At 36.1% G+C, this 27,164-nt stretch overlaps 2 protein-coding genes across 3 annotated transcripts; one reads left to right on the forward strand and one right to left on the reverse strand.

Annotated features, from left to right (window-relative positions):
* Positions 1 to 525: 525 nt before the first annotated feature.
* Positions 526 to 2,883, forward strand: LOC120068901 (NAD(P)-binding Rossmann-fold superfamily protein). Its single transcript, XM_039020546.2, has 2 exons — positions 526 to 935; positions 1,967 to 2,883. Exons 1-2 carry the CDS (start codon positions 862 to 864, stop codon positions 2,784 to 2,786), a joined length of 894 nt encoding a protein of 297 aa, XP_038876474.1. The 5' UTR covers positions 526 to 861; the 3' UTR covers positions 2,787 to 2,883.
* Positions 2,884 to 4,383: 1,500 nt separating this feature from the next.
* On the reverse strand, positions 4,384 to 6,708 carry LOC120068888 (large ribosomal subunit protein eL8y-like). 2 transcript variants are annotated; one of them, XM_039020536.2, is made up of 7 exons: positions 6,458 to 6,708; positions 6,318 to 6,362; positions 6,022 to 6,223; positions 5,292 to 5,461; positions 5,046 to 5,174; positions 4,865 to 4,957; positions 4,384 to 4,760 (listed from the first exon to the last, which is right to left on the reverse strand). In XM_039020536.2, the coding sequence occupies exons 1-7, from the start codon at positions 6,458 to 6,460 to the stop codon at positions 4,629 to 4,631; spliced, it is 774 nt and encodes a 257-aa protein (XP_038876464.1). In that variant the 5' UTR covers positions 6,461 to 6,708; the 3' UTR covers positions 4,384 to 4,628. The 2 variants fall into 2 exon arrangements, with proteins under 2 accessions (XP_038876464.1, XP_038876463.1); XM_039020535.2 differs by having other exon boundaries at positions 5,046 to 5,461; positions 6,458 to 6,640.
* Between the last annotated feature and the right edge of the window lie 20,456 nt (positions 6,709 to 27,164).

Here is a 27,164-nt window from a genome sequence, read left to right on the forward strand (position 1 = left end):
TTCATAACTCATTTTAAATTACAGTGGCCAATTAAAAATCAAATTCAAATCTCAAAAACCAAATATTTTAATTTTCTTTAGGTAATCATTTGGTTTTTCGTTTTTAGTTTTTGAAAATTAAGTCTATAAACACTCCTTCAACTTTCAAATTTCTTACTTTGTCATCTACTTTTTATCATTGTTTTTTAAAAACCAAGTCAAATTTCGAAAACTAAAAAAGGTAGTTTTTTTTAAAACTTATTTTTGTTTTTGATTAAGAACTCAACTCTTTTATTTGAGCAAAATATAAATCATTGTGAGAGATGATGAAAAAATATGCTTAATTTTCATAAACAAAATACCAAAAACAAATCAGTAATCAAATAGAAACTAAGATTTTGAACTTCAATGACCAAATACAAACTAAATTATAAAATCAACATCCGAAAGTGTTACTTTTGAAACCTTATAACCACAAGTATATTTTACTCATCCTTATTTTAATAAAACTTTAGTGCACTTGTCAGTCTTAAAATAAACGACTAACATGCAAATGCCTTCCCCCTTGGCTGCCAATTTATTTTCAATTCTTTACTTCGTCTCTTTTTTTTCCTATTGTACTTTTTGGATTTTACTAAAAATCCAAAAAACAAATGGGTGATTACAAAAGAAGAAAACGTTTCTCATTGACTAAACCAAAACATTAATTAGACAGCCACAAAAACCATAGTAAATGAAGAACAAGCTTCCTTATCAGCTCTGTTTCTTACCATTTTTTTTCCATTTGTTTCCACCATTAAAGTGGCACTCTTATTCAAAAGCTTTTTCAGATTCTCCATTATCAAATCTTTGAAGATTCATCGATCTGTTTATCTGTGAAGCATGATCCAGATCCGACTCAGATATCTCTTCAACAGCTTCTTCTTCAATAGGGGATTTTCTTCACATGTTGGAAGGTGAATTGTATTAATAGTTCTTATATATTGTTTCCAATTTCATTTCTCTACTTTTTATTTCTTTCCCCTTTACTTTTCAACTCTTTTCCCCCCATTTCTTGTATAGATTTGAGCTTAAATTACTTGTTTAGTTTCGGAAACGTTTGTATCTAATAGGTTTTTTTTAATTTCAAACGTTGATTTCAGATCTAGTAGGTTTATGCTTTCAATTCTTTTGTTTAATGGGTTATGATGGAAATTCTACATTCTTTTAAGTTTAATAAATTCATTAGGCATAAAATTGGATTTTGAGGCCTTTTAGCAACCATTTGATTTTTTTTAAAAAAAAATAAAAATTAACTACTTTCATCCCCAAATTTTTTTATTATATCTACTAAATTTTATCGATGGTTAAAAAAACTAATTAAATTTTATAAACTAAAAATAATAATTTTTAAAAACTTGTTTTTGGAATTTGGAATTTGGATAAGAATTCGATCATTGTACCTAAGAAAGATGTAAATCATTGCAAGAAATTAGAAGGAAATAGACTTAATTCAAAAAACCAAAAACCAAAAAACGAAATGCTTACTAAATGAGGGCTAATTTTTATTTTTATTTTTTTAAATAAATCTCAAATAGGGTTAAGGCCTTGTTAGACACGCAATTGGAAGCTCCTAGAACTATTAAATAAAAGACTACAAAATTTTAGTCCTATATTTTCTCTCAAATTCTTAGCATGATTTCCAATTTTGTTAAGGAAAAAGGTTGAATTATTAGCTAAATTTAAAAAAGTTAAAGAAAATTTTTAAAAAGGGCTTATTTTAGTTTTTAAAAATTCACGTGATTTTTTAAAATATCGGTAGAGAGTAGATAACAAACAAAAATTCAGAAATGGAGAAAGTGTTTATAGGCTTAATTCTTAAAACCTAAAAAAAATAGTTACCGGACATGATGTTAGTTATAAATTTTTGGTCCTTTTAAAAACATTTTTCTCTTTAGTCGGAGAAAAATGCCCTAGTTTTAAGATGATTAAGGGTTTGGATATTCAGGCTTGAAGGGAAGATAGCCCTGATAACAGGAGCAGCAAGTGGTATTGGAAAGGCAACTGCAGGAAAATTTATAAGTAATGGAGCCAAAGTTGTAATAGCTGACATCAATGAAAAACTTGGACAAGAAACAGTCAAACAATTAGGACCAAATGCAACTTTCATCCCTTGTGATGTCACTAAAGAGTCCAATGTCTCTGATGCAGTAGATTTCACTCTCTCCCTTCACAAAAAGCTTGACATCATGTACAACAATGCTGGAATTGCTTGCAACACTCCTCCAAGCATCTTGGACCTCGACCTTGCTGTCTTCGATAAAGTTATGAACATCAATGTTCGTGGTGTCTTGGCTGGTATCAAACATGCCTCTCGTGTCATGATCCCTCAACGATCAGGCTCGATTCTCTGCACGGCTAGCATTACGGGACTCATGGGTGGACTAGCTCAGCATACGTACTCTGTGTCGAAGGTTGCAGTTATAGGTATTGTCAAGTCGTTGGCATCGGAGTTGTGTAAGTATGGTATTCGAGTTAACTGTATATCGCCGTTTCCGATCCCAACACCGTTTGTTATCGAGGAAATGACTCGGCTTTTTCCTTGTGTTGAAAAGGAGAAACTTGAGAAGATGATATTTGATTTGAGTGCTTTGGAAGGAACAGTTTGTGAAACCAATGATATAGCTAATGCTGCCCTTTATCTTGCATCTGATGATGCCAAGTATGTAAGTGGCCACAATTTGGTGGTTGATGGTGCCTTTACTTGTTTCAAGAGTTTAAACTTTCCTCTGCCTGATCAGAAGCCAATTCTCCAAGAGGATTCTTGAAAACCCAGTTGTTTTGGTCATTTGTTGTTGTATGATTTATACAGGAAGAAAAGGTTAAATCATACCGAATAAATGAAATTTATTTTAACTTCTGAAATTTGAAATTATTTCAAACTAGAGGAGGAGAGTTTAGTTAGAGTAGGTAGTAAGATGTCGAATTACAGGCTTCTTTTGAAGAACAATATCTTCGTTTGTTAAGTAAAAGAAAAATCGAATAATTATTTTCCATATTCGATGAAGTTAATCTTTATATACATAACAGATTCGACAAAAAAATGTCACATGTAACCAAAAGGAGAAAATAGAGATTTTTAACTAGTCAAGAGTGTGAAACACATGATATTTAAATAAATGTCGAGATGTTCACATTCATGAAGATGGATTAAATCTTGAAAGATAGTAACCAGCAAGTGTTGAACTAGAAATGTTCCTCTTATTGTGTGATAGGATCACAAACAAAGTAAATGTCTAATCCAACCAATATGTTTAGTAGATGAATATGGAATTGACACTCACTACAACTACCTTTTCTGTTTACGCACTAGTGAATAGGTAACTTTTTTCCAAAGGAACCGAGCTCTTGAAACCTATTTTGACAAATCATTCGAGGTAATTCATCCAAAAAATTAAACTTATATATTCTGTTAAATCGTTTAGGTAGTTCGTCAATCTAACTAGCACATCACTTTACCATTTGTCAACTGATAGTCAAAGGAGCATAAAATCTTTGAATCCTTAAAAACTAAGACCTCTTTTGGTAATCATTTTGCTCTTTGTTTTTATTTTTGAAAATTAGGGCTATGAACACTACTTCCATCTCCAAATGTCTTCTTTTGTTATCTACTTTTCAATTTTCACCAATAGTTAAAAAAATCAAGCCAAATTTTGAGAATTAAAAAAAATGTAACTTTCAAGATTTTGTTCTTATTTTTAAAATTTATCTACATCATTATAATTAAAAAACATGCAAAAAAATTGTAAGAAATGTGGATGAAATAAGCTTGCTTTCAAAAACAAAAACAAAAAAAAAAAAAAAAAACAAACAAACAATTACCCAACGAGACCTTAGTAACTCTAAATTCACTTTTGAAATCAAAAGTAATAATTCTAAATCAATTCTAAATATATGAAAATCATTTTTAAGAGTTCAATACCAGACATAAATTTGATTGTTCACAAAATCAATTGTGGTTAAATCTCTTTTTCTAAAATCACTACTTCAACTATAACTCCCAAACACACCGTAAGTGCATGTGTAAGAGTGATTTTAAAATAGTTATAACTTGTCATTCAAAATCACTATAAAACACATCTTCTCAAAATCGATTTAGAATTTGATTTTACACTTTTAAATGTGAGATATTGACCTATACAAAATCACTCCAAAACACGCTCCAAGTACAGGCAACTCAAAGTAATTTAGCCTATAATAAAATAGGCTTGGACATGTTTTCAAATGGTTTACTTTTGCTAATAGCAATTTCTTTTCAGAATGCGTGTTTAATGAAGTTATAAAACACAGTAGAATTCAATTGAGGGAACAGGCAAATAGTCCATATAACCCAACTTATACAAGAAAAGTGGCATCCAAACAGAATAACTCCAAAATGTCCTGCTTTGAATATGATGTAGAACTCGTAGAACAAATTAAAATTTCTTAATCCAATAAACTTAAAGCTGAAAAGAAAAATGACAAGCCCCTTAAGAATCTGCTTTGTATCAAAGAAAAATGACTCAAGTTAGACAAAAGCTCATTACCGAATCCTAAGCCATACTTTGACATCCTCTGCTCAGCTAGAAGCTTCTCCTTTGTCCTTTGCTCTAATGTTGATCTGTGAATTCCTAAGACATCCTTTGGGCGGCTTCTTTAGCGAGTAATTTCTCCTTTGCCTTAGTTTTAGCCTGGGACTTGGATCCCATGATTCCACCACCCCACTTCTTCCTGTACTCGTCGTACTTGTCGTTGAAATTAGCCTAACAGAAAACAAAACAACAAAAACAAGTTGTTCAATATTAGCCTAATTCAGATGCTATAAAATAAAGTGTGATTATCTAGGCTTTGTATGTGTATATGGCACCTTAATGGCTTCCAAAATCCTGCTAAACTCCATCTTATCTTCATTCTTCACTGTTGTCAAACACAAAACTGAAGCAGTCTTTTTGTGAACAATCTGTTTTTAAAAAGAAAAATTACGACAACATTGATCCATGGCTTCAAAGGAGTAGACATTACTGTGTCAAATAAAGCGACATAGTTACCGCTCCCAATCGTGCTTTTCCCTTCACAATGCAATATGGAATTTCCATCTTCCTGCACAGAGCTGGGAGCCATACAACCAACTCAATCGGATCCACATCGTGTGCAATCACAACCAGTTGTGCCTTGTTCTGAAAATAAAGTATGTAATACATGGATGTTAAAGATAAAGCAAGTGTATCTGATTGCAGACAATATTGCAGTTGAAAAGAGTGAAACTTTTTCACATGTATGGGATAAAAGTTAACCTGCTCAATGAGGTAGGTAACATGATTGAGACCATATTTAACAACAATAGGCTTTTTGGCATCGTGTGTTTTGCCTTCGGCCTCTTCCTGAGCTCTTTTCAAAAGACGCTCCCTTTTCTGTGTTTTATCCTCTGGCCTATACTTCAAAAGCATCTTGAACAGGTTCATTGCTACAAGTGCATGATAAGGCTTTTAAAACCAACCGTCTAATGACGTTACAATGAATCTCAAATACAACCATCAGAATGTCTAAGTAACCCAAAATGTGAGAAGATTTAAGCATAATAATCAAAGAAACTCAAGGAGAACAAAATATTCAGACAAGAATTTAGGTTCCGAGAGACTGAAGCTTACTACCAACTCCCAAATAAACTCGCAATGCTAATCAAAACACAGTATCTCAAGATAGCGAAACCAAACCATCAATCGATTAAGTATGGAACTACTTATTTCTTCTTCCACCATAGCGGAAACTTCTACACCTCTCCTAAATTAAGTGCAATCGTACAACCTATCGTTCCTATAACCTAACAAAGTTCATACTTCATAAAAAATGAAGAGAGTTCCAGCTGAAAAAACAAAACGCATAGACCGAAGAGGGACACAACCCGCAATTAACTAAACCATTCAATGATGACCATCTAAAACCTGACAAAAAAAAATTAAAAATATCCTGAATAAATACTAAACATGCAATAGGAATCTCCGTGAGAATTTAGGTTTTAGTTACCAAGATTCTTGTCAAGGGTCTTGGTGAACTGATTCAAAGCTGGTGGAACCTTGAGCCTCTGCTTCAGAATCCTCTTCTTCCTTTGAATTTGAACAACTTTGGGCCATTTGACAAAGCGTGTGAGATCCCTCTTAGGCGGCAATGCCCCACCGATTCCAAACTGCTTCGGACGCTTCTCAAATAGCGGGTTCACCACCTTCTCCTGCAAACAATCCAACGCGGCGTTACACCAAATCCATAGAGAACTGAAACAACAAATTCGCATCAAGGGAAAGAAGAAAAGACAATGGATTTACCTGCTTCTTTTTTGCCAAAACTTTCCCAACAGCCTTCTTAGGTGCCTTCAAGAGTACAAGAAGAACATACATAAGAATACGAACAATAAATTGAACCACTGAACTAGTGAGAATTTGAACAAGAGAAAGGGAGAGTGTACCATTTTTTGAGCTGCGAGGACGAGGTGAAGCAAACAGAGCCGTAGATATGATGGAGTTAGGGTTTTATTTTGGAGGAGGCTGTGTGCCTTTCGCTTTTTTTTTTTTTTTTTTTTTTTTTTTTTTTTTTTTTTTGGCTAATACCTACGATTTTAGATCGATAATTGCACACTTTGGCCAATCTCAAACTTTAAAATGGTTTTTTATTCACTTCTTATTTACATTTTTTTTTAAACGAACTTTTCAATAATACAATGGAAACTGATTATTGTTCAAAATATAAAATTCATAATGCAACGATACAAAATGAACATATAGATCTAGAGATCTACGAATGAATAAATACACTCGTCATCTCAATTAGGTTGACACTCCCATAGCACCTCCATCACATCTGTTTATAAGATGAAACTATTAAAACAATAGACAAGAGACAAACTAGCTTGATTACATTGAAGAAGTAAAAACACTCCCGTTAATACAGATATCTTGAATAGAATAATCAACAAAAAAATTCCGAATGAGAGCACCAGAAGATGTTAGCAAGTGGGCCAATCCAAACCGATCTTATTAATTTATAGCCTTTTTGTGGAAGAGTCTTTGGTTTTGCTCAATCAAATTTCTAAAATCAAAACTTTAACTACAATTTATCAAAGTATTTGTGTCTTAGGAGCCATAGTGGGTCTCGTCGGTATATGGGAGATGTTGTTGCTTATGTTTTGACCAAAAGCCTAATGCAATGTTGAAATATGTGAATTGCTTCGTTCAACATTTGCTTGATTAAGAGCAATCAAATAACACGTCCTATATGGTTTTTCTCACTTGCTAAGTATGAGTGACCAAAGTAGGGAGATAGGTAGTGAACTTGAAGTTTATGTTGCAAGATCTCAGAACAATTAAGTGACCCAAATATTAAGATCCTAAGTGTTTATTCTCTTCGGACTTTTTGCTTTGACAAGGACTTAATTGAAAATTTACCAGAAGAGTCTGAAGACCAAAGCCTTGGATATAATGCGTGGGGAGGTTTTTTTTTTTTTCTTCGAGGCAGCCCAATAAATGTTGTAATTCTTTAAGTTCTTCATCCAGGCCTCTGAAACAAAGGTTCCATGAACGGATATCCAGGTTCCAAAGATCACTAATGCTAGCAATGCAGTAAACCGAGCTTCCCAAAGGTGTGCCAAAGGTGAGGATCCACTCCATGTATGCTTTTAACTATTTTGAACTATAATGAGTCATGTTTTCTAGAAACATCGAGGTCCATTTGAACAATAATGCCAAGTTTTTGTTTTGCAAGTTACCTATGTCGAGGCCTCTGTCATTCAAAGTCTTTTAGACTTTCTTTTGTTTGACCAAATGGTTTAGCCTATTGCCCTTTTAGATAAAATGCTTGAAGATTGTCTATATGGATTTATCGTTGAGGTCCCTGGTGTTCCAAGATAAGATATTTAAACTTGAGGCACCTCCTTTAAAGATGTAATTTCCTGCATTTGAAACCCACGCATATCCACATATCATCTTACAATATTATCTTTGTTAACTTTTTTTTTCTTTTCTTATTCTTGGTTTACTTTCCTCCATTCGTGTCACCTATTCTTCATTTTCCCTTGCTTCATTGGTCATTGTCCATCAAAAAGTTGTAGATGCAATGGAACGAGACCAAAGAGGAATAGAGAGAGAGGAGACTAAGAATGAGAGAGTGATGAGGAGTAGGGGTGTGCATGGAACCCAAAAGACCGAGGAACCAATCCGAACCGAGTCGAATCAACTAATTTGTTTCGGTATTTTACAAAAAAAAAAAAAAAAAAATTTACGGTTTATAAAGTGTTAAAACGGTTATATTCGGTTCAGTTCACGGTTTAGTTTTTTTTTAAAAAAAAAACCCAGAAAGGGGACCAAACCAATATGAAATCTATTTATTTAAAAACAGTTTGTATCCACAAAAAAAGCCCAAGCCCAACATCTCCCAACCCACTAACCAAGCCTACTGCCAGTATCCCCAAACCCTAGCTGCCGCCAGTATCCCTCACATTCTATGTTTCCCACTCTTATCGACATTCCTTGAGCGGCAATACCAGGAAAAATAAACCCATTTTCTTCTCTTTGCTCCCTTTTCCTCATCTAGTCCAGCCCCCTCACCCCACACCGCCTCTCCATTCCATCTTCCCCTATTTTTCTTTCAATTGAATTCTCTGGTGGAGCATGGTGCATGGTCTCGAAAGTTATTCGATCGCTTCCTCTGTTTTTCTCTCAATTTTTTTATCTCTTCCAGGATCCTTTGTTTTCCTTTCTTCTATTGGAGCACGATCATGAAAGTCTTCCCTAGCGCCGACGTCGCTCGATAAGTTTTATATATCCATTCTCGACCAATTTCTTAGCCCTTCAGTGCCAGGTCTTATCACAGATTGCAAGAAAAAAAAAAGAAGGAAAAACCAGTTAAAATCGAATCGAACCGTTCATAACCGAAATTGTTTGGTTCGGTTTCCAACTAAAACCGAACTTACTTTCGGCTTTCTCGGTTCATGACATCTCAGAACTGTTAGATTCGGTCGGTCATTGGTTTCATTCAAAATCGAAAGAGAACAAGAGAGAGGTGAGATCGAGAGAAATAGGAGGGAGGTCAAGACAACGATACAAAAGGAAAATTTCACAAAATGACTCAAAATCCAATTCTACCAATGACAAAATTACCCTAATTTTTAAAAAGCCTCCCGACCGCCACATTTTTCTTAATGTGCATTCAATACATCACCAACATTCCACCAAAACATTTATTTCCCAACTATTATTATGAAGAGAATGGAACGTAACATCTCTCTCATCTCGTAGATTTCTTTCATATTTCCTAACCCTTCGGATTCTTTGGTAGCTTTTTCTTGTAGCTTTCATTTGCCCACATTTCTTCTTCCTTCAATGGTTTCTTCGGGCCTTCATTATGTACGATTTTTTCTCTCAGATCACTTTCATAATAAGTGTCGTTTAGTAAATTATAAACGATAGTAATTATACACCATCATTTACTAAATTAGAACGATCGTTTAGTAAAATATAAATGATTGTTTAGTAATTACTATGTGATCGTTTAGTAAATTATAAACAATCGTTTAGTAATTATAAACTATCGTTTAGTAATTTACTATGCGATTGTTTAGTAAATTACTATGCGATCGCTTAGTAATTTATACACGGTCGCTTACTTATCAATGATTTGTTTATCCAATTATAGATCAATGACACTACTTCGCATCTTCTTAGTCGGACACAGTCAAGAATGGATTGGAGATTTTGAACCAATTCTACCACAGCAAAAGATAGTAAGTGTAGGTCGACGTCAAACTGTCAGGATACCTTAAATTGGAGAGGAACCACGACAAATACACAGGTGTACACGATGTGGTCAGATAGGACATAACAAGAAAACTTGCAGACAAACGTTGATAACACCTGACACTGGCCCATCTAGACTAAACAATATGTAATTTTCGCTTTCGCTTCAATTTTTCTATACAACACCAATTATTCTGTACAAATTTACACTATACAATATGTAATTTTAGCACCAATTATATTCTGTACAACACCAAATATGTAATTTTAGCACAAATTTATCTAAACGATCGCTTAGTTATTTATTTGCTTAGTTAAATGTACGACACCAATTGTATTCTACAAATTTAGCACAAATTTATCTAAACGAAAACTAAACGGTCAGGTAATAGTTAGCTAAACGATCGCTTAGTATTATCTAAATGATCGTTTAACAAAACCTAAACGATCGCTTAGTATTATCTAAACGATTGCATAACAAAACCTAAGCAATCGCTTAGTATTAGCCAAACGATCACTTTATATATTAGTACACGATCACGTAATGGATATCTAAACGATTGCGTAACAGTTAGCTAAACAATCGTTTAACAAAACCTAAACAATCGTTTAGTATTATATAAACGATCGCATAACAAAACCTAAGTGATCACTTAGTATTAGCCAAACAATCGCTTTATAAATTAATACACGATCGCGTAATGGATATCTAAACAATCGCGTAACAGTTAGCTAAATGATCGCTTAGTATTATCTAAACGATCGTTTAGTATTAGCCAAACGATCGCATCATGGATATCTAAACGATCACGAAACAGTTAGTTAAACGATCGCACGATCACTTAGTATTCTCTAAACGATCGTTTAATAAAAACTATAGTGAATAGCTAGACAATCGCTTAGTATTCTTTACATGATCGCTTAATAAAAACTATAGTGGATAGTAAACGATCGCTTAGTACTCTCTCCGAGCGCTTACTAATATCTATCTGATCGCTTAATAATATCTAAATGCTCGCTTAAAGTATTCGTAGAGACGCGTTCACCATGCTAGAAAGAGGTCATTGGTAGAAAAGTTTTTGGGTTTCGGGTCATTTCGTGAAATTTTCCGATACAAAACAACAATACAATGACCAATCGACCAATCCGCATACTCGATGTTTCATTTTGGTAATTTCACGTGAATATGACTTATGCAAAAGGTAAAAATACCTCAATTTTGAAAATAGGGCATATTTCATTTTTCCCTCCCCAATTTTAGGTCATTCATCTAACGAATCATGAGAATTTAAACATAATCATTAGAATTTAGACATAAAAGGAAAATTGGGGAAAATGGCTTATTAGAAGTTTAATTTTGTATTTTTTGCCTATTTTTTAAAAACAAGTTTTCTTCTACCCAAAAAATTATTCATACAAATAAATTCTGATTACTCTTATGCCCCTTATTAAATTTTTTACTTTCAATTTCAATAACCATCCTACCAAATTAATTCACCAAAAATTCTCGTCAAGTCCAAAACTTGTATTTCACGAAGTTGTAATTTTGTACACTCGTACAAAGGTATGTATTTCATTTTTTAATAGTTCGATAATTTATGAAAAAATTGACAAAAATAAATGACCTTCTTGGAGTTTGATTTATGCTTACTTTTTTTTTTATTGTTTCTTTTCTTTTTATAATGCCTTGCATTTGATATTTATAAATTTAAAAAAAAATTAAAAAATATATATTTTTTAAAGATATTTGGTCGGGCTTCACCGTGCATAAAATAATTGTTGGAATAAGTTTGATTCTCGACCGGTATTCGTCGGATAGAAAACAAATGAGTTGAAATTACCTAGTCGGGCTTCACCGGGTACAAAATAATTGTTGGAGTAAGTTTGATTCCCAACCAAGCTTCACTGGGTATGAAATAAGTTAACTGACCCGATCTTCCCGGGTACGGGATAGGAATTAGATTGGGACCAGTTCGGGGCTCGGTAGAGTTAACCCGAGCCCAGTCAGGCATTGAAGCTTCTGATGTTATCTTGTAGTTGCCATTAGGATCTCGAGAGAAAAAGGAATGAATCTAGTGTACTTAGTAAAGGCAATCACAAACAAGAAAGAGGTTAGTCCTTATGAAATGCAACTAAGAATACAAGAAGGAAATCTACATCTACAAAGAGAGAGATGGCAGCATCTAAGGGCTTCTTATTGGGTCTAGCTTCTTAGCCATAGGGAGAGACTGGACAATCTGATGATATACACTTGTGATGTTAGAGAAAAGTCCATAAGAGGAGAGGTAGTTGATTCTTCTAACATTTTCTGTTGGATTCTAATGGGATGAATGATGAAAATAGGAATTCAAAAGAGCGTAGAGAGATGGCGCATAAAATCTAAGGATTATGTTTTTTTGGCCCGGTGTTGTACCCGACCGGGTGGACGATGGGGCCAATTTTTTTCTTTTTAGTTTACTTTTTCTCTAACTACATTACATTAATACATTTTTATTATAAATTATAGGAAAATGCCTCATGTTTGGATTTGTTTCAGTGGCGTTTGGAATGAAAGAGAAAAGGATTACGATGGAGGAGAGTTGCGGGGGTGTGACATTGAGGTCGGCACGACCTATAATGAATTCCTGACCGAAGTTTATAGGATAAATGGTATAATGTCAGATGAGTATAATCTCGTAATAAGATGTATACTTCAATTTAGATCCAAAGCCCCTGCATTTGTAATTCAGAATGATGAAGATCTACACACATTCCTCACATGGGAAGAGGTCTCAGTAATACCTCTTTACATCTTCCAAGGTGTTCAAGTAATCAAGGATTTCATCCAAAAAATTCATATATCTGACGAACTGAAGAAATCCTTTCAACGTCTAGGCCAGTACATTGCAAGATGGAGTCGGATAGTCCATTTTTCCCCACATATTTTAACCCATCACTTACTTCGTCGCCTAGTAATTTGGTGACTCATAACTTAAGGGATGATGTAGACCAAGGTCAATATTTCAATGATTGGTTTTGGAGGGAGAAGGATGATGGAGAGGAATCCAAGATTAATACCCACCATAAACTCATGCAGAAGAACGAACAATCGAAGACTATGGAGGTTCGTCACATGTAACGGGTCGTGACTTGTCACATCTATTTAGTAGCACAATCATCATGTCAGGTCAGTCTTATTCTTTTGAAGATGTGCAAGTTAGTGATATATTTATATCTAAGAAGGATTTAAAGATGTGGTTATCTATGTTTGCAATTAGAGGTAACTTTCAGTTTAGTGTGAAGAAGTCGAACACAACATTATACAAAGTTATATGTTTAGTTGAACAATGCAAATGGAGACTTCGAGTCGTTAAATTAAATTTTTTTTAAATATTTAAGATCTCTAAGTATGACATTGTCCACACATGTAGAAATGAAATTTGACTAACGATCATAGACAATCTTCTAGTTGGGTTCTCAGACATTTAATTTCATCGAAGTTTGAAGACATTAGTCGTTCATATAGACCGAAGGACATTGTGAAAGATATAAAACAAGAGCATGGTGTGAGTTTAAGTTATGACGAGGCATGGAGAGTAAGGGAAGAAGCATTAGTGCTTGTTTGGGGTCACCAAAAGAATCCTAAAAAAAGTTACCTAAATTTGGTGAAGCTTTACAAATTGAAAATCCTGGTTCAATATTTAAATATGATCTGCAGGAAGATAAATATTTCAAGCATGTTTTCATGGCTCTTGATGCTTCCATTAGGGGGTTTCTGAACTGCATTCGCCCTGTTTTAATTGTAGATGGAACACATTTAAGGGGTAAGTATAGTGGTAAACTTCTGCTTGCGACTGGGGTCGATGGAAATAATCAAATATACCTAGTCACGTTCAATATATTTGGTGGAGAAACTAAATCTTAGGTGTGGTATTTTCAGCAACTAAGATGTGCAATTGGGCAAGTTCGTGATTTGATTATCGTATCAGAGAGACACCCAAGAATAAAAAAGGCAATTATCACGGGCTTCCCAGAAGCATTTCATGGTATCTGCATCCATCACTTGTAAGCTAATTTATTAACTAATTTTAAGAATAATGATATTTTGGATATTTTTGACAAAGCAACCAAGGTAAGTCATGAGTTTGTGTTCAACTACCATTGGAGTCAATTTGCAGGGTATCCAGGTCCATGCAAATACCTAGAAGATATTGGTCTTGAGCAGTGGACTAGGGTGTACCAATGTAACAGAAAATACAATCAAATGATGACAAACCTCACAGAGTGCATAAATGGAGTGTTAAAAGATACACGACAGTTACCAATCACGTCATTTCTGGACCATTAGAGGTTGGTTACAGGACTTGTATTATATGGGAACAACATGAAAGGGATGAAGAAAAATGATCATTAGGATGAACCTTCATTTCTAGTTCCATTATAACCTACATTTTTCATCAAATAGATAAATTAGAAGTCAACACAACACAATAATGCATCAGAATATTTAAAAATACAAAAAAAAAACTTTGAAGATTGTTCGGTCCGGCCCCTTCCGAGTCCCCAGTCGCCCGGTTCAAACCTTATAGGTATTGGTTTTTGGCCCGGCCCCATACCCGACCGGGCTCAGGATCGGGCCAAAAACCAGTAATGGTCCCGCTCGCCTCTTTAGCCTCTCCTCGCTTGGTCCCACCTCGTTTACTAAGTCGCCTCGCCCCATACCTAACTGGTCCCAAGACCGGGCCAAAAACCCTCCATTCCCCTTCTAGCTCAGTCCCCTCCCCTTCTCGCCCACACTCGCTCGGTCCCCTTCCCATCTTGCCGGTTCTGCCCCATCTCGTTTGACCCATCCCCCTTCCCGATCAAGCCCACTTCCCCCTTCCTGGTCCCGCCCCCCTTTCCAATCAAGCTCACTTCCCCCTTCCCAGTCCCCTTCCCGATCTCGCCCCCTTCCCAGTCCCAATTTCCTTCAACATGTCTCGTCCGATCGCCCACTCGGTGAAGATCTAAAGAAGTTCGATCGGGCTTCATTGAATTGGAGATGCTCAAAATTTGAAAATTGGAGTTTAAAGCAAAACAAGGTTTCTAATGTACAAATTAACTCATATTCTATCCATAGGCCTAAAAACCATTCTAAAATGCAATGTTTTTTTTTTACAAAAAAATCTAAAAGTTTATGAAACCCCATGAAAACCCTTAAAATCAAGAACAATGCCAAAAAAATCCAAAACAAAAACCTCCTAAAATGTGTATAAATATTTACTTGATGAAGAAGAACTGATGAACTTGAAGATGATGAACTGAAATATTAAAGAAAAACTGAAAGAATGTGAGGAGTTGTGAGGAGTTTTGAAAGGAAATTGAAGGGTTGCAAGAAAACGGTCATGGAGGGAGAGATTGGGGTTTTGAATCTTTTTCTTAAAAAAATGGTATAATGGTCTTTTCCTACCTATAAGGGTAAAAAATGTAGGGGTTAATACCCTAAAGTCTCGTGTCCTGTAGTTTGTAAACAGTTTGTACGAACGCTTGTGTTGTATAATATTACTTCACATCTTGTTTTTTTTGCTCAGTTGCATGTTTTATTTGCTTTACCACAAACCAATAAACATAAAATTCCTAGTTATCTATATGTGACTCAAGCATGTATGTGATGAAATACAAGTGGATCATGTCTTGAGTGATAACCAAAATAGTTTGTAGTATATGGATATAGGAGGGGAACCTTATCCTGGTAACGCTACAGATGCGACCCGCTTTGTGGAATGGTCACAAGTGTTGTGACTTGTCAAAGATGGTTTAATCCTGATCATTCGTGTTAGAGACATGTGAGCGGGGGCATTCTATACAAAGAGTTTGTATAAGACCTGACCACGAAGTGTTAACGTCCCGTTATATAACATCGTTCATGACAGAGACTTCATTTCACTAAGATGATCATAGGTAACATGAACTCAATCCTGAGTGAGTTGGAAACTCTTGTCATTGAGGGTGGTCTTTTGATTTGCATAGGTGCGATTGGCCAGAGCGCCGAATCAAACCTACCACTTTGGGGATTCGTTTGATTTGGGAGCCAGGAACTTAGTTACACAAGATAGAGTTAACTTCTTCTCCGAAGCAGGAGTAAGTAGATAGATTGCTCCCTTAAGGGCTAATCCCAAGGCTTGAATGATGTGGTGCCACACACCTTCTTATGGCCCGAGAGGTGTTCACACATAATAGGACTATGTTGTATTGTTCATTAGAGGGATCAGTGGTACTTAAGAAGTAAGATGTAAATACAGGGGAAAAACGGTAAATTGGCCCAACTATACTTGAAGGAAAAGTTGGCATACGCAGCAGAATAAGGATCTAATTACACTCTAATTACTTTTAATTAAAAGGAAATTAGCATGCAAATGAAGGAAAAAACCATGAATTAAAATTGATAGGATACAACCTTTGTAGTTCCCGAACAACGCTTTTCCGAGCTGAATCTGGACCCAAACTCTTTTGGACCACCACTACAGCTGACCTACTATTCTCTGGACTCAGAACCAGGTTGTGGGATCCGATGGATGAAGAACCCGAGAGAGAGAAAGAGATGGAAATAGTAGAATGAATTTTGGGTTGGGTCTAGGTTCTTTCAGCCTAATTTTTAAAACTAATTTTTGCAAAATGTTCAAAAGTTTTTAAACCAAATTGAAAAGCCCATATTTATAGAAAAATGCCATGCAAAATTGCATAAAACAAATTCATAAAAATTCAACACCTAGAATCCACTATCTAAGTGGGCTTAATGTCTCCACTATAAGCCAACAACTAGCCCACTATCTTGTTAGTGGAATTATCCAACAAAAGTTTGGATTTTCCCACTAACTTTAGTCAAAGGGCAAAATAGTCATTTTGTCAAAGTCAAACTTTAACCAAAAAGTCAACATTTTGAATTTTTATGATTTTTTCCGTGTTGACTAATTTTAACCTCCTGAGCATGAATCCGCATTCATTTTCTCGAAATCCAAATCATATTTGAATATAAGGTCGGTCAAAGTTTGACTTTTCAAAGTAAAAAGTCAACTCTTTGACTTTTTATATCTTTGACCATTTCCATTTATTTCGAGCTTTCGAATATGAACGTATTCATATTCTTGATATTTGAATCACATTTAAATATTAAAGTTGTATCTCTAAACTGAAAAATCGACCACTATATCACATATACTTGTCGGTTTCTCTCTCTTCACCTAATTCGAACAATTCGAATTATTCTATCATACTGTTCTAAGTTTATTCCATATGAGCTAGTAGGCGAACCTAATGGACCTATAAATCATGGGCTCCAACGATCCAAGATTAGCTGGCTAAACTCTTTAGACAGAGCTAATCAACATTCGTTAACTAACGGGTCATTCCACTATAGTCCCATAGTTGCACTCCTCTCACTATAGATATATTTGTGTCCATTTGATATAAAACCATGATTAGTAAGCTAATCCTTCACAGGTTGTTTGTAATCTCGGCTGGTTCATAAAAACCGTTTTACCCCCAAGACTACATCTTATTCCTTAAGTTCCACTGATCCTCTAATGAACAATTAGTTTAAGATTCAACCTACAAAACGAACCCCTCTCGGGCCAAGGAGAGGGTGGCGCCCCTTGTTCAAGACCTGGATTGAGTACTGAAGGGAACGACCTATCTACTATCCCTATAACGGGTAGGAGCGAATTTCGTCTTGCACTCTATGTTTCTAGCTATCCACATGATCTTACCCCTGAAATGGGAGGCTTATTGGGCCAGCGATAATGAACTACCCTCACCTATGCAGATCTAAGGATAATTCCGAGTGAATAGGAGTTCATAGTTAGATCAGGATTAAGATTAAGTTACCTAGGTCATCAATTAACGAAATAGTTAGTTTTATACATAAAACAGCATTTAGATCGTAAAAAATGACTATTTCATGGTTCAATCTTATGTAAACTCTCTTTACATAGGATGCCCCCATTTTCATGTCTCCACATGAACGGTTTAGGATCACATCGTTTGTACTAACTACAAAATGAGCCGCATCCATAGTGTCCCCAGAATAAGGTGCCCAACTTTATTAATATACTATAGACCATTTTGGCTATATATATTTGAACTTGATCCACATTTATGTCACTACATAAAGTTCAAACTTAAACTTAATAGTCTCGGAATCTTAGTTTATTGGATTCATGAATATAGAATTTAAATTTACTAAAGATTTTCAATAATAGCTTTAATGAACAAAAATATGATATTACAAACTACGAGTTTTAGGATATAAAATCCAACAGTACTTATGAACATCTGTGAAGGGTCATCGTACTGATGATTAGTTATATTCGATGAACACAAAAATATATCGATGGTAAGACGAGTTTAGCTGTTGGTCTTTAGTGGAATGTCTGACAGTTAACGGATGGTGAATCTCATGGTTAAAGAGTTTAGTCAGCTATTCATTGACCATTGGAGCTTCGAGTCACAAGTCCATTAGGTCCCCTGGGTAGCTTGGATAAAGTCGAGAATCAGTGTTTGGTTTAATTTGAAATGTTCAAATTGACAAGAGGAAGTTTGATTATATATGATACAATTGGACTAGTTAATTATATATGATATAATTGGCTAAATGTATGAGATACATTATTTTGGATGAAATTAGATATAAATATGATTTATATCAAGTAGAGGAGAAATTACTATAGTAGATATGTGATATCAAACTATAGGGTAAAAATATAATATGATTATATTTATTAATTGGTTAATTATATGTTAATTAACCTAAAATCTCTCTCAGACGTGAGTTAGTGGGGAAAAACATCGGTTATTGTAATCGATTAATAAAAATAAAATTTGTTTCATTTTGAATCATTTTGAAAAGGTTCGAAAAAAGATCGAAGGTTTTGCGTTGGTGTGAAAACGTAATCGATCGCTTAAAATCAAGAGCCTATAGGATAGTCGTTCAGTGCCTAAATGATCGCATACCTCGTGCCTAAACGATCGCCAACCTAGCTCCTAAACGATCGCACACTAAGTCCTAAACGATCGGTTAGATTTCCTAAACAATCGTATAGTGTGTCGTGTTTGCTAAATGATCGCCTATTATTTTATAAATGATCATTCAGTAAAATCTACACGATCGTGTAGTTTCTTTTAAGCGATAAGTATCTTGCTATGCGATAGTTTCATATTCTCTCCCACTTGCTTGTCACCTATACGATCAGTTCTTCCTCCTACCTCTACCGAACTCACCAAAGACCATGCTTTAGGTTCTCACTCCGAGAATACCTGGGACTTCTTTCTGATGGTGTCGTCCCGCTGTGTTCGTGTGTTTGCGGTTGTTCGTGCTGCTATAGTCGACGCATCTGTTGGGCGTTGGTTGATTGGGTAGAGGTCTTCCACTACTTTGAGTTCTAAAGCTTGAAGAGTGTCTTCAATTGGTAAATCTCTCCCTTGTTATTTCTTGTTCAAAGCATGCTGTTAATTACTGTTTGTTTGCATAATTGTGCGTTTGAATGTATTTGGTGTATTTCGATCACAGTGAAATTGGAGTGATCCGGCCGTGCTCATGGAACTCTTTGTTAAGAGGTCCTTCAATTGGTATCAGAGCCAGGTTCTGATACTCCAATTTCATATGTTGCAACGAAATTACACTTACGTTCTTGGTGGGTGCATTTCTACACTGTTTAATCGTTAAATTGCCATGGATGTGCAGATTAATGGATGTTTTTGTGGATGTTAGCCTCGGTTTGATTTAATTATTTTACATTTGCCGTTGTTTGTAAAGGCCCCTGTGTTTTTAGGCATTAATAATCGTTATCGAGTCTGTATTCAAAGTCTATTTGAGTTTTGAATCATTCGTGAAAAAGAGCAGGGAAATGTTGCGGTTCTTCGAGGAAGGAGACGATCAAAGGTTGATCGTATAGTGTAGATGATGGGGTACGCGATCGCTATTGATCGCATCGATTAGACGAGGATGGTATACGATCATGGGTTGATCGCATCGTGTCGACGATCGGGTATGCTATCACTAAGTATCGGGTCGTGTAGACGATGGGATGCTCGCATATCGTTTAATGCGTGCACGCACTAGACAATCATTTAGGTCAGTAAGCTTCATCACTGACTAAACGATCGCTTAGTAATGCAAGGTAAATCATTTACCTATCGCCGCGTTAAGCGATCGAATAGACGATCAGGCTTCGCAGCTTCGTTGTCATCTACGCGATCGTTTAATTTTGCTTCTATCGTCTAGTGTGCACTGTACGATCGTCTACTTACAGCGTTTACTACACGATGGAGTCCTTCTGGCGGTTCAAGACTCGGTTCACTTGTGAACTGATTTACTCGATGAAAAATGTAATAGATAAGGTTATTTCATTCCGATTTTTGTAAAGGCTCATCCTGGTCCATTAATCCTTTATTTTTTACATGCGATGTATGTTTGTAATATGTCATATGGTATGCACATATAGTAAATTCCACCTTAGGTTATGCAATGATCATGCATAATTTCTTTATTGTAATTGTTATAATTTAGAGAAGCATGAATTAATTATGTAAGAGCATGCTCATGCATCATATAATATAAGAGTTATATTTATGCATGCATAAAAAGCATTGACATGCATCATCTTTATATTATAATTGTTATAGTATAAGGGTGAATGATAACATGTTTGCTTGGTTGTTATGCGTTATATAAAAGTTATGTATAGTAATGACCGGACATTGCATGAAGCATGACACATAGGTTACTTTATAAGTGTTATAAATACCTCGTTGTGTGCAATATTTTTTTTTGGTTGTTTCTTTTTAAAAGTTAAAGAGAAATTAGAACTAAAAGAAATAAGAAAGACATGCATGCTCCCTTAGGTTTAATTCAAGGTTTTAAAGTGTTTAAAACTTGGATCACATAGACCTAAGATCACGGTTCGAATATGATTAGCAACCCTAAGTCTTTAATCTTTTAATCAGTTTAATAGGATAAAATTGGCTAATAAAAGGTTAAAGTGTAGCAAATCTATCTATAAGGGACCTTTTGTCTAAGGCAGGTTCTGTCTAGGCTGGGGTATTTAAGTTGATGGAAACGTAACACCCCTACATGGTAACTTATCTGGAAAGGTGAATTAGATAGATTTGATGCATGCATACAAGTTAAGGACAATCCATTAAAGTGTTTAAATGTGACTACTTGAACTTGTTCATATTTCATAGACAACCGTTGTTTATGAGCAGAGTTTAAAAGGACGACTTAGACTAAAATCAATAGCCGGATTGTGTAGGTTAATGAACCCTAGGTAGAACATTCAGTGGGAGGTACTTGAGGCATGAAATGCTTCACTTAAATCTTTCACGTTTCTTCTAAATAGTCCACACCGTGAGATCTACCCTCAGCCTCGCGGCACCTTTGGCATGTCCCCTTAACGGATGGTGTTTGGATAGGTCAATATCAAGGTGGATATAGAGAGTGTTCATAGTAAGTGGGAGCGGAAAGTGCGACATCATATCCCTCGGTCTCCCTCGTTAGGTTGAACAAAGTTACTGCGCATCACCTCAAGGCACCCTGGAGTGTCCCCCTAAAGGATGGCAGTTTTGCGCGTTTCTTTATTTGATCTCCTATAATAGGATAAGGTAACTTAGTCTCGTGTCCTAATCTATTTCTTCCCTACAGTGGGCTCACTAGGGCGGGACTCTGGCACCGAAAGCGAGGGAACACTTACACAGAATCGTTAAAGATTAACAGTTCTGGATTGAAACATGGTGGCTATTAGGTTCAATTTCAAGAGTTGGTTCTGCCTAACAGTTTAGAATGTCTCATCCCAGCGAAGGGGCAACTGATCACTCAACATGTGCCATTTGTCCTACCTCACTGAGGCATCATTGCAAAATAGAAGTCTATAACTTAGGGTACTTAAAACTATTTTTGCAAAACTAATTGGTTTAAAAGTGGTTTAGCAAAATCTAATAAAATTTTGTTCGTATTTTCAGCAACTTTTTCAAAATGGCAACATCCACATTGTCATTGTTAAGTGTCGAAAAACTTATTGGCGATAATGTCGCGACATGGAAACACATGATCACGACGATCCTGATCATCGAGGATCTCATGTTCGCTCTCACGGAGGCTTGTCCTCCTATTCTAGCTCCTAATGTCGCTCGAAATCTTCGGGAGGCATACGAGCGATGGATAAGGGCGAATGAGAAGGCTCAAGCCTACATATTGGCAAGTCTTTCTGAAGTCTTGGCCAAAAAACATAAGCCTATGGTCTCAGCACGTGAGATCATGGGTCTCTACAAGGGATGTTTGGACAACTGTCTGAACAGCTTATGCATGAGGCTCTTAAATACATATTCAACTCCAAAATGGAAGAAGGCACCTCTGTTTGTGAACATGTGCTTAACATGATGGTTCACTTTAATGTAGCAGAGTTGAATGGGTCTACTATCGATGAGGGTAGCCAGGTTAGCATAATCATGCATTTTTTCTGGAGAGCTTCCTGCACTTTGTTAGTAATATGATTCTTAACAAAGTGAAATATAACCTTACAACTCTCCTCAACGAGTTGCAGACCTACCAATCTTTACTGAAAAGTAAGGAGAGGAACAAGGGTGAGGCAAATGTTGCTTCATCCTCTAGGACGTTCCATAGAGGTTCGACCTCAGGAACGAAGTCTGCACCTTCTACTTCTAACTCTGCAAAGGGGAAGAAGAAGAAGGGTGGTAAGGGAAAAAGGAAGGCACCTACTAACCCACCGCTTGTCACCCTAAGGAGGCGTCCACCGGTTACTAAGGGAAAGTGTTTCCACTACAACCAAGATGGACATTGGAAGAGGAATTGCCCTCGGTATCTGAAAGAGAAGAAAGCAACCAAGGCTAAGGCCAAGGCCAATAAAGGTACTTATGATTTACTAGATCTTGAAACTTATTTAGTGGAGAATGATGATTCAGTCTGGATAATGGATTTGGGCGCCACTAACCATGTTTGTTCTTCTTTTCAGGGGATTAGATCTTGGCGATAGCTGGAGACGGGTGAGATGACGATGCGAGTAGGCACCGGGCACGTTGTCTCAGCTGTGACAGTGGGAGGGCTCCAGTTAGCTTTACAGAATAGGTTTCTAACCTTATTTCTGTAAAGTGTTTATTGCAATGTAAATATACCGTATCTTTTAATGTGGATAAAACATTTATTCATAAAGATGGTGTTTTTATTTGCACATCAAGTCTGGAATCGAATTTATATGTGCTAAGGCCGTTAGCCATTAATTTCCTCCATGAAACTGAATTGTTTAGAACTGTCGTAACTCAATCAAAACGTCAACGAAATTTCTCCAAAGAAAATGCCCAACTTTGGTATCTTTATTTTACATTCGTTTAGGGCACATCAATCTCAATAGGAATGAGAGATTGGTGAAGAAAATTCTTTACCAATGTGTGAAAACACATTCGTTTAGGGCACATCAATCTCAATAGGATTGAGAGATTGATGAATAATGGACTTTTAAGTGAGTTAGAAGAAAATTCTTTACCAGTGTGTGCATCTTGCCTTGAAGGTAAGATGACTAAATGACCTTTTACTGGAAAAGGTTATAGAGCCAAGGAGCCTCTTGAGTTAGTACATTCTGACCATTGTGGTCCTATAAATGTGCGAGCCCGAGATGACTATGAGTAATTTATCAGTTTTACTGATAATTTCTCCAGGTACGGATATGTTTATCTTATGCAACAGAAGTCTGAATCCTTTGAAAAGTTCAAATAGTTCAAGGCTGAAATTGAAAACACATTGGATAAAAGGATTAAAACACTTCGATCAGATCGAGGTGGAGAGTTTTTGGACATGGCATTCCAGGACTATTTGATAGAACATGGAATCGTTTCCCAACTCTCAACGCCAGGTACACCTCAGCAAAATGATGTAGTGAAGAGGAGAAATAAGACCTTGTTAGACATGGTTCGCTCGATGATGAGTTATGCTTCTTTCCCAAACTCGTTTTGGGGTTTCACAGTGGAGACTGCGGTATATATACTCAACTGTGTTCCCTCCAAGAGTGTTGCAAGAACACCTCTGAAGTTGTGGAAAGGGCGTAAAGCTAGTTTACGTCACTTCTGCATTTGGTGTTGCCCTGCTGATGTGTTATTTTATTAAGTGGAGATATGGATGATATGCATTGATGGAATTGTGTTGTGCGCTCAAGTTTCCCCAGTGGAATTCAAGTGTAAATTCCTCTGAGTTTTCTGGTAAGTCCAGGGTCGAACGCAGGGACTTGTGAAAATAGTTTACATTGATAATTTTCTTATGAAAACTTTGTGGTAAGCGGTAAAACAAATAGAGTGTTTGGTTTGTTGTTTGCGTTGATAAAAGAAATAAATAAATGCGGCGGATTTGAGAAATGAAAGTTGCGTTAATAGATGCAATGAGTATGTGATGAACGGGTTGAGAAGATCTTTAGCTAGCGTTACTTAGGAATGCATCAGACTATGCGATCATGTTACTACCATGCATAGCAAGTCATTTTTCAATGTAAATGCGATGCTCCTAAATTTAGGACGCAAGTGTTGCATGCAAAATGTCCATAGAGCTTATTCCTAAGTCTTTACTCTTGTTCTATGCGTTGATGCAAAATGCGTGAAAGCAAGGTGACCGCATACAATCATATCTTCTTGCTAAGATGCATGCGATGCATTGATAACAAATAGTCCTCATCCCTAAGTGCTTATCTCTCGTTCATGCATTCTAATCTGGTTTTCCCACACCTAGATTATGACTTAACCTTCCCAAGTCTAGATCCTGTCCTTAGACTACCCTCCCGAGTATCTTTGATAGACGAATGAAGTATACATAAACAAGATAATTGCCAAGAATGAAGATTCCCTCGTTGTTCTAGCTAAATGCTTTTCAACCCATTCAACTAATTTAGCTACTCATGTGTGAATCACAGAGAGTGAATAGATATAGAGAAAGAAATTCCATTCTTATAAATAAGTTAAGTACAAAATGCTAATGGAAGTTTAAGGTAGAGAGCCTGGTAGCAATTCCTTGTTGACCGAGGCTTTTTACACTGGAATCTTTATTCTGAACTAAAGATGTTCCTGCTTCCGCAGGAGTCGGCCCTTTCTCTGTCTTGGATCTTTCGGTGCTTTCCCAAGCTCGCCGGAACGATCTACCGGCACACTTTCTTCCTCGCATTTGCCTTAAAATGAAAGAAGAATATGGACAGAGACGTGAACTTATAAAATAATGAAATAATCGACTGCTTAACTCCTTCTCTGAAGAATGCATTTGGTATTTATAGGGCATCAAAGGTGAAAGGCGGCTTCTCTCTCCTGGTTGTATAGATGGGACAACTTTAATTCCTGACTGATGCGTCGGATAATTGTCACCGATAAAGCTGGATGTACTTTATGACCGTTATCGATTGTCAACTTAATTTGGATCTGACTGTCGTCAGCTTTCTGTCGCATCGATCTTAATTGTCCTTTCATCTGGATGCGCCCACCATGTTGCGGTGATTCTTCTTGGGTGAATGTTTGCGAGTGCGATCAACGCAAAGTCTTACGGTGAAGTTATGCTCGACCAATGTATTCCTATGATCGCATTCTTTACATTGCGTTAACGCATTATTTTGCACAAAAATATAAAGATCAACTGCTCTAATGCGTTGGACACATGCGACTGCAATATTATAGAATTTATGCTTAATGGATGCAATTTAACATATTTCATCAATTAAATCCAATATTGTTTAAGGATTTAGCACTATGATAACGTGCATTTAAACAATGTTTGTCCTCAAGCATAACCTAAGTATTCCTTTAGCAAGTTGGTCGCAAAGTTCTTTCTCTAGATTTCTCAAGGATACTTCGTTCAAATCCTATATGCTAGAATTTCCTTAAGTCTTATTCAAATCTCTTCCTAAAATACTTCTAAGACTTAAGGATTGCAAGCTTAACTTTCAAAAGAACTTTACTAAATTCGGAACATCGCATGATTTATTTCAAAAAGAAAATTTTCCACCGGGGTGTCAAATGATTTATCCTTGCACCCAAAAAAAAAATTTCTTCATTGCTATTTTTTTTTTGACCTTGCGCCAATCCGAGTGCCTTGCCTTCATTTTGGCTTGCCCCCACGGTTGTCATGAGGACATCCAAACCAACTTGGCAGTGGAGTTGCGGTCATTTATTTATGCGTTGGTCCTGGTGACTTACTTTCGTTTTGGCTTGCCCCCACGCATGTCATGCGGACATCCAACTACGGGTAAGTGTCTTTCACAACTTAACTCTTATCAACATGGGTTTCCCATTGCGTTGACGGTGGAGTTGTTATTCAATTTTTTTTTATAGCAAGGTTGAAAATAAATACCTCACCCCCAAATTTAAAATACGGAAATGTCCTCATTGCCAAAAGAAATTAAAATAAGTCATGCGATGGTCATAGAATGCATTGTAAAGAGAGTTTGAAAGAAAGCTAGCAAACTCCTAACTTCTAGAAATATTTCACGAGGTGACTATCTTAAGATTTAAGTTGACTCTAGTATAGACGAAAGAGATAGAAGCATATTTTTCATCATTGAAATCATACTTGGTGAAGAAACAACATGCAGTAAACTACTAAATTTATCTACTCAGCAAATGATTGCGGTAATCAGGGGGGATATGGTGATAAAACTTTGAAAAATAAAATGTAATATGATAGTGCAAAATTTGAAATAAAGATAAGGAAGAGTACACCCCCAAATTTTGCGTTGTCACCCGCATTGAGTATTGATGCATCCATCCCTGCGGCGATCTTTGCTTCTGTGGATTGTGGTAATGGAATGAGAATATTTGCTTCTTATTGTAGTATCTCCGCAATCCTATGCCTTAATCCTTGTAAATAGACAAAGAGAGAGTCAAATGATTTTAAAAAAAAAAACAATAGTATTTTTTTTCTTTTTTTTTTTTAGAGAAAGATAAGTAAAATACAGATAGTAGTCACGTGACGAAGATTTAAATGTTCAAGAGTTGAGTAAGGGATAGTCTGGGTTTTTCAACTTTGTGGAGGCTATTTCTAGTTGAAAACCTCCTTCGCAATATGCTTTGATCCGTTGTCCATTAACTTTAAATGTTCGACTGCCATCCTCGGTGATTAGTTCCACCGCACCATGTGGAAATACCTCTTTGATGATGAAGGGACCAGACCAACGTGATTTTAATTTTCCTGGGAAGAGCCACAATCTTGAATTGAAGAGTAAGACCTTCTGCCTGCTTTGGAGGTTTTTAACGCATATGTGTTTATTATGCCAGCGCTTGGTGCACTCTTTATAAATCTTCGCATTCTCATATGCGTTGATCCTCCATTCTTCTAGTTCGACCAGTTGCAGTTTCTGCACTTCCCCTGCTTTCTTTAAATCGAAATTCAGTTTC

Source organism: Benincasa hispida, chromosome 12 (genome assembly GCF_027475165.1).
Source record: "Benincasa hispida cultivar pf3 chromosome 12, pf3_genome.v1.1, whole genome shotgun sequence".
In the NCBI taxonomy this organism is placed as follows: Eukaryota; Viridiplantae; Streptophyta; class Magnoliopsida; order Cucurbitales; family Cucurbitaceae; genus Benincasa; species Benincasa hispida.

Bases quoted from the DNA above. Each gene is read 5' to 3' on its own strand.
- LOC120068901 (XM_039020546.2), top strand. From the start codon at position 862: ATGATCCAGATCCGACTCAGATATCTCTTCAACAGCTTCTTCTTCAAT. The intron at 936-1,966 runs GTGAATTGTATT...TTGGATATTCAG, and splicing joins TTTTCTTCACATGTTGGAAG to GCTTGAAGGGAAGATAGCCC.
- LOC120068888 (XM_039020535.2), bottom strand. The intron at 6,224-6,317 runs GTAAATCCATTG...GATTGTTTGCAG, and splicing joins TTTTGGCAAAAAAGAAGCAG to GAGAAGGTGGTGAACCCGCT. The intron at 5,462-6,021 runs GTAACTAAAACC...ATGCACTTGTAG, and splicing joins GACCCTTGACAAGAATCTTG to CAATGAACCTGTTCAAGATG.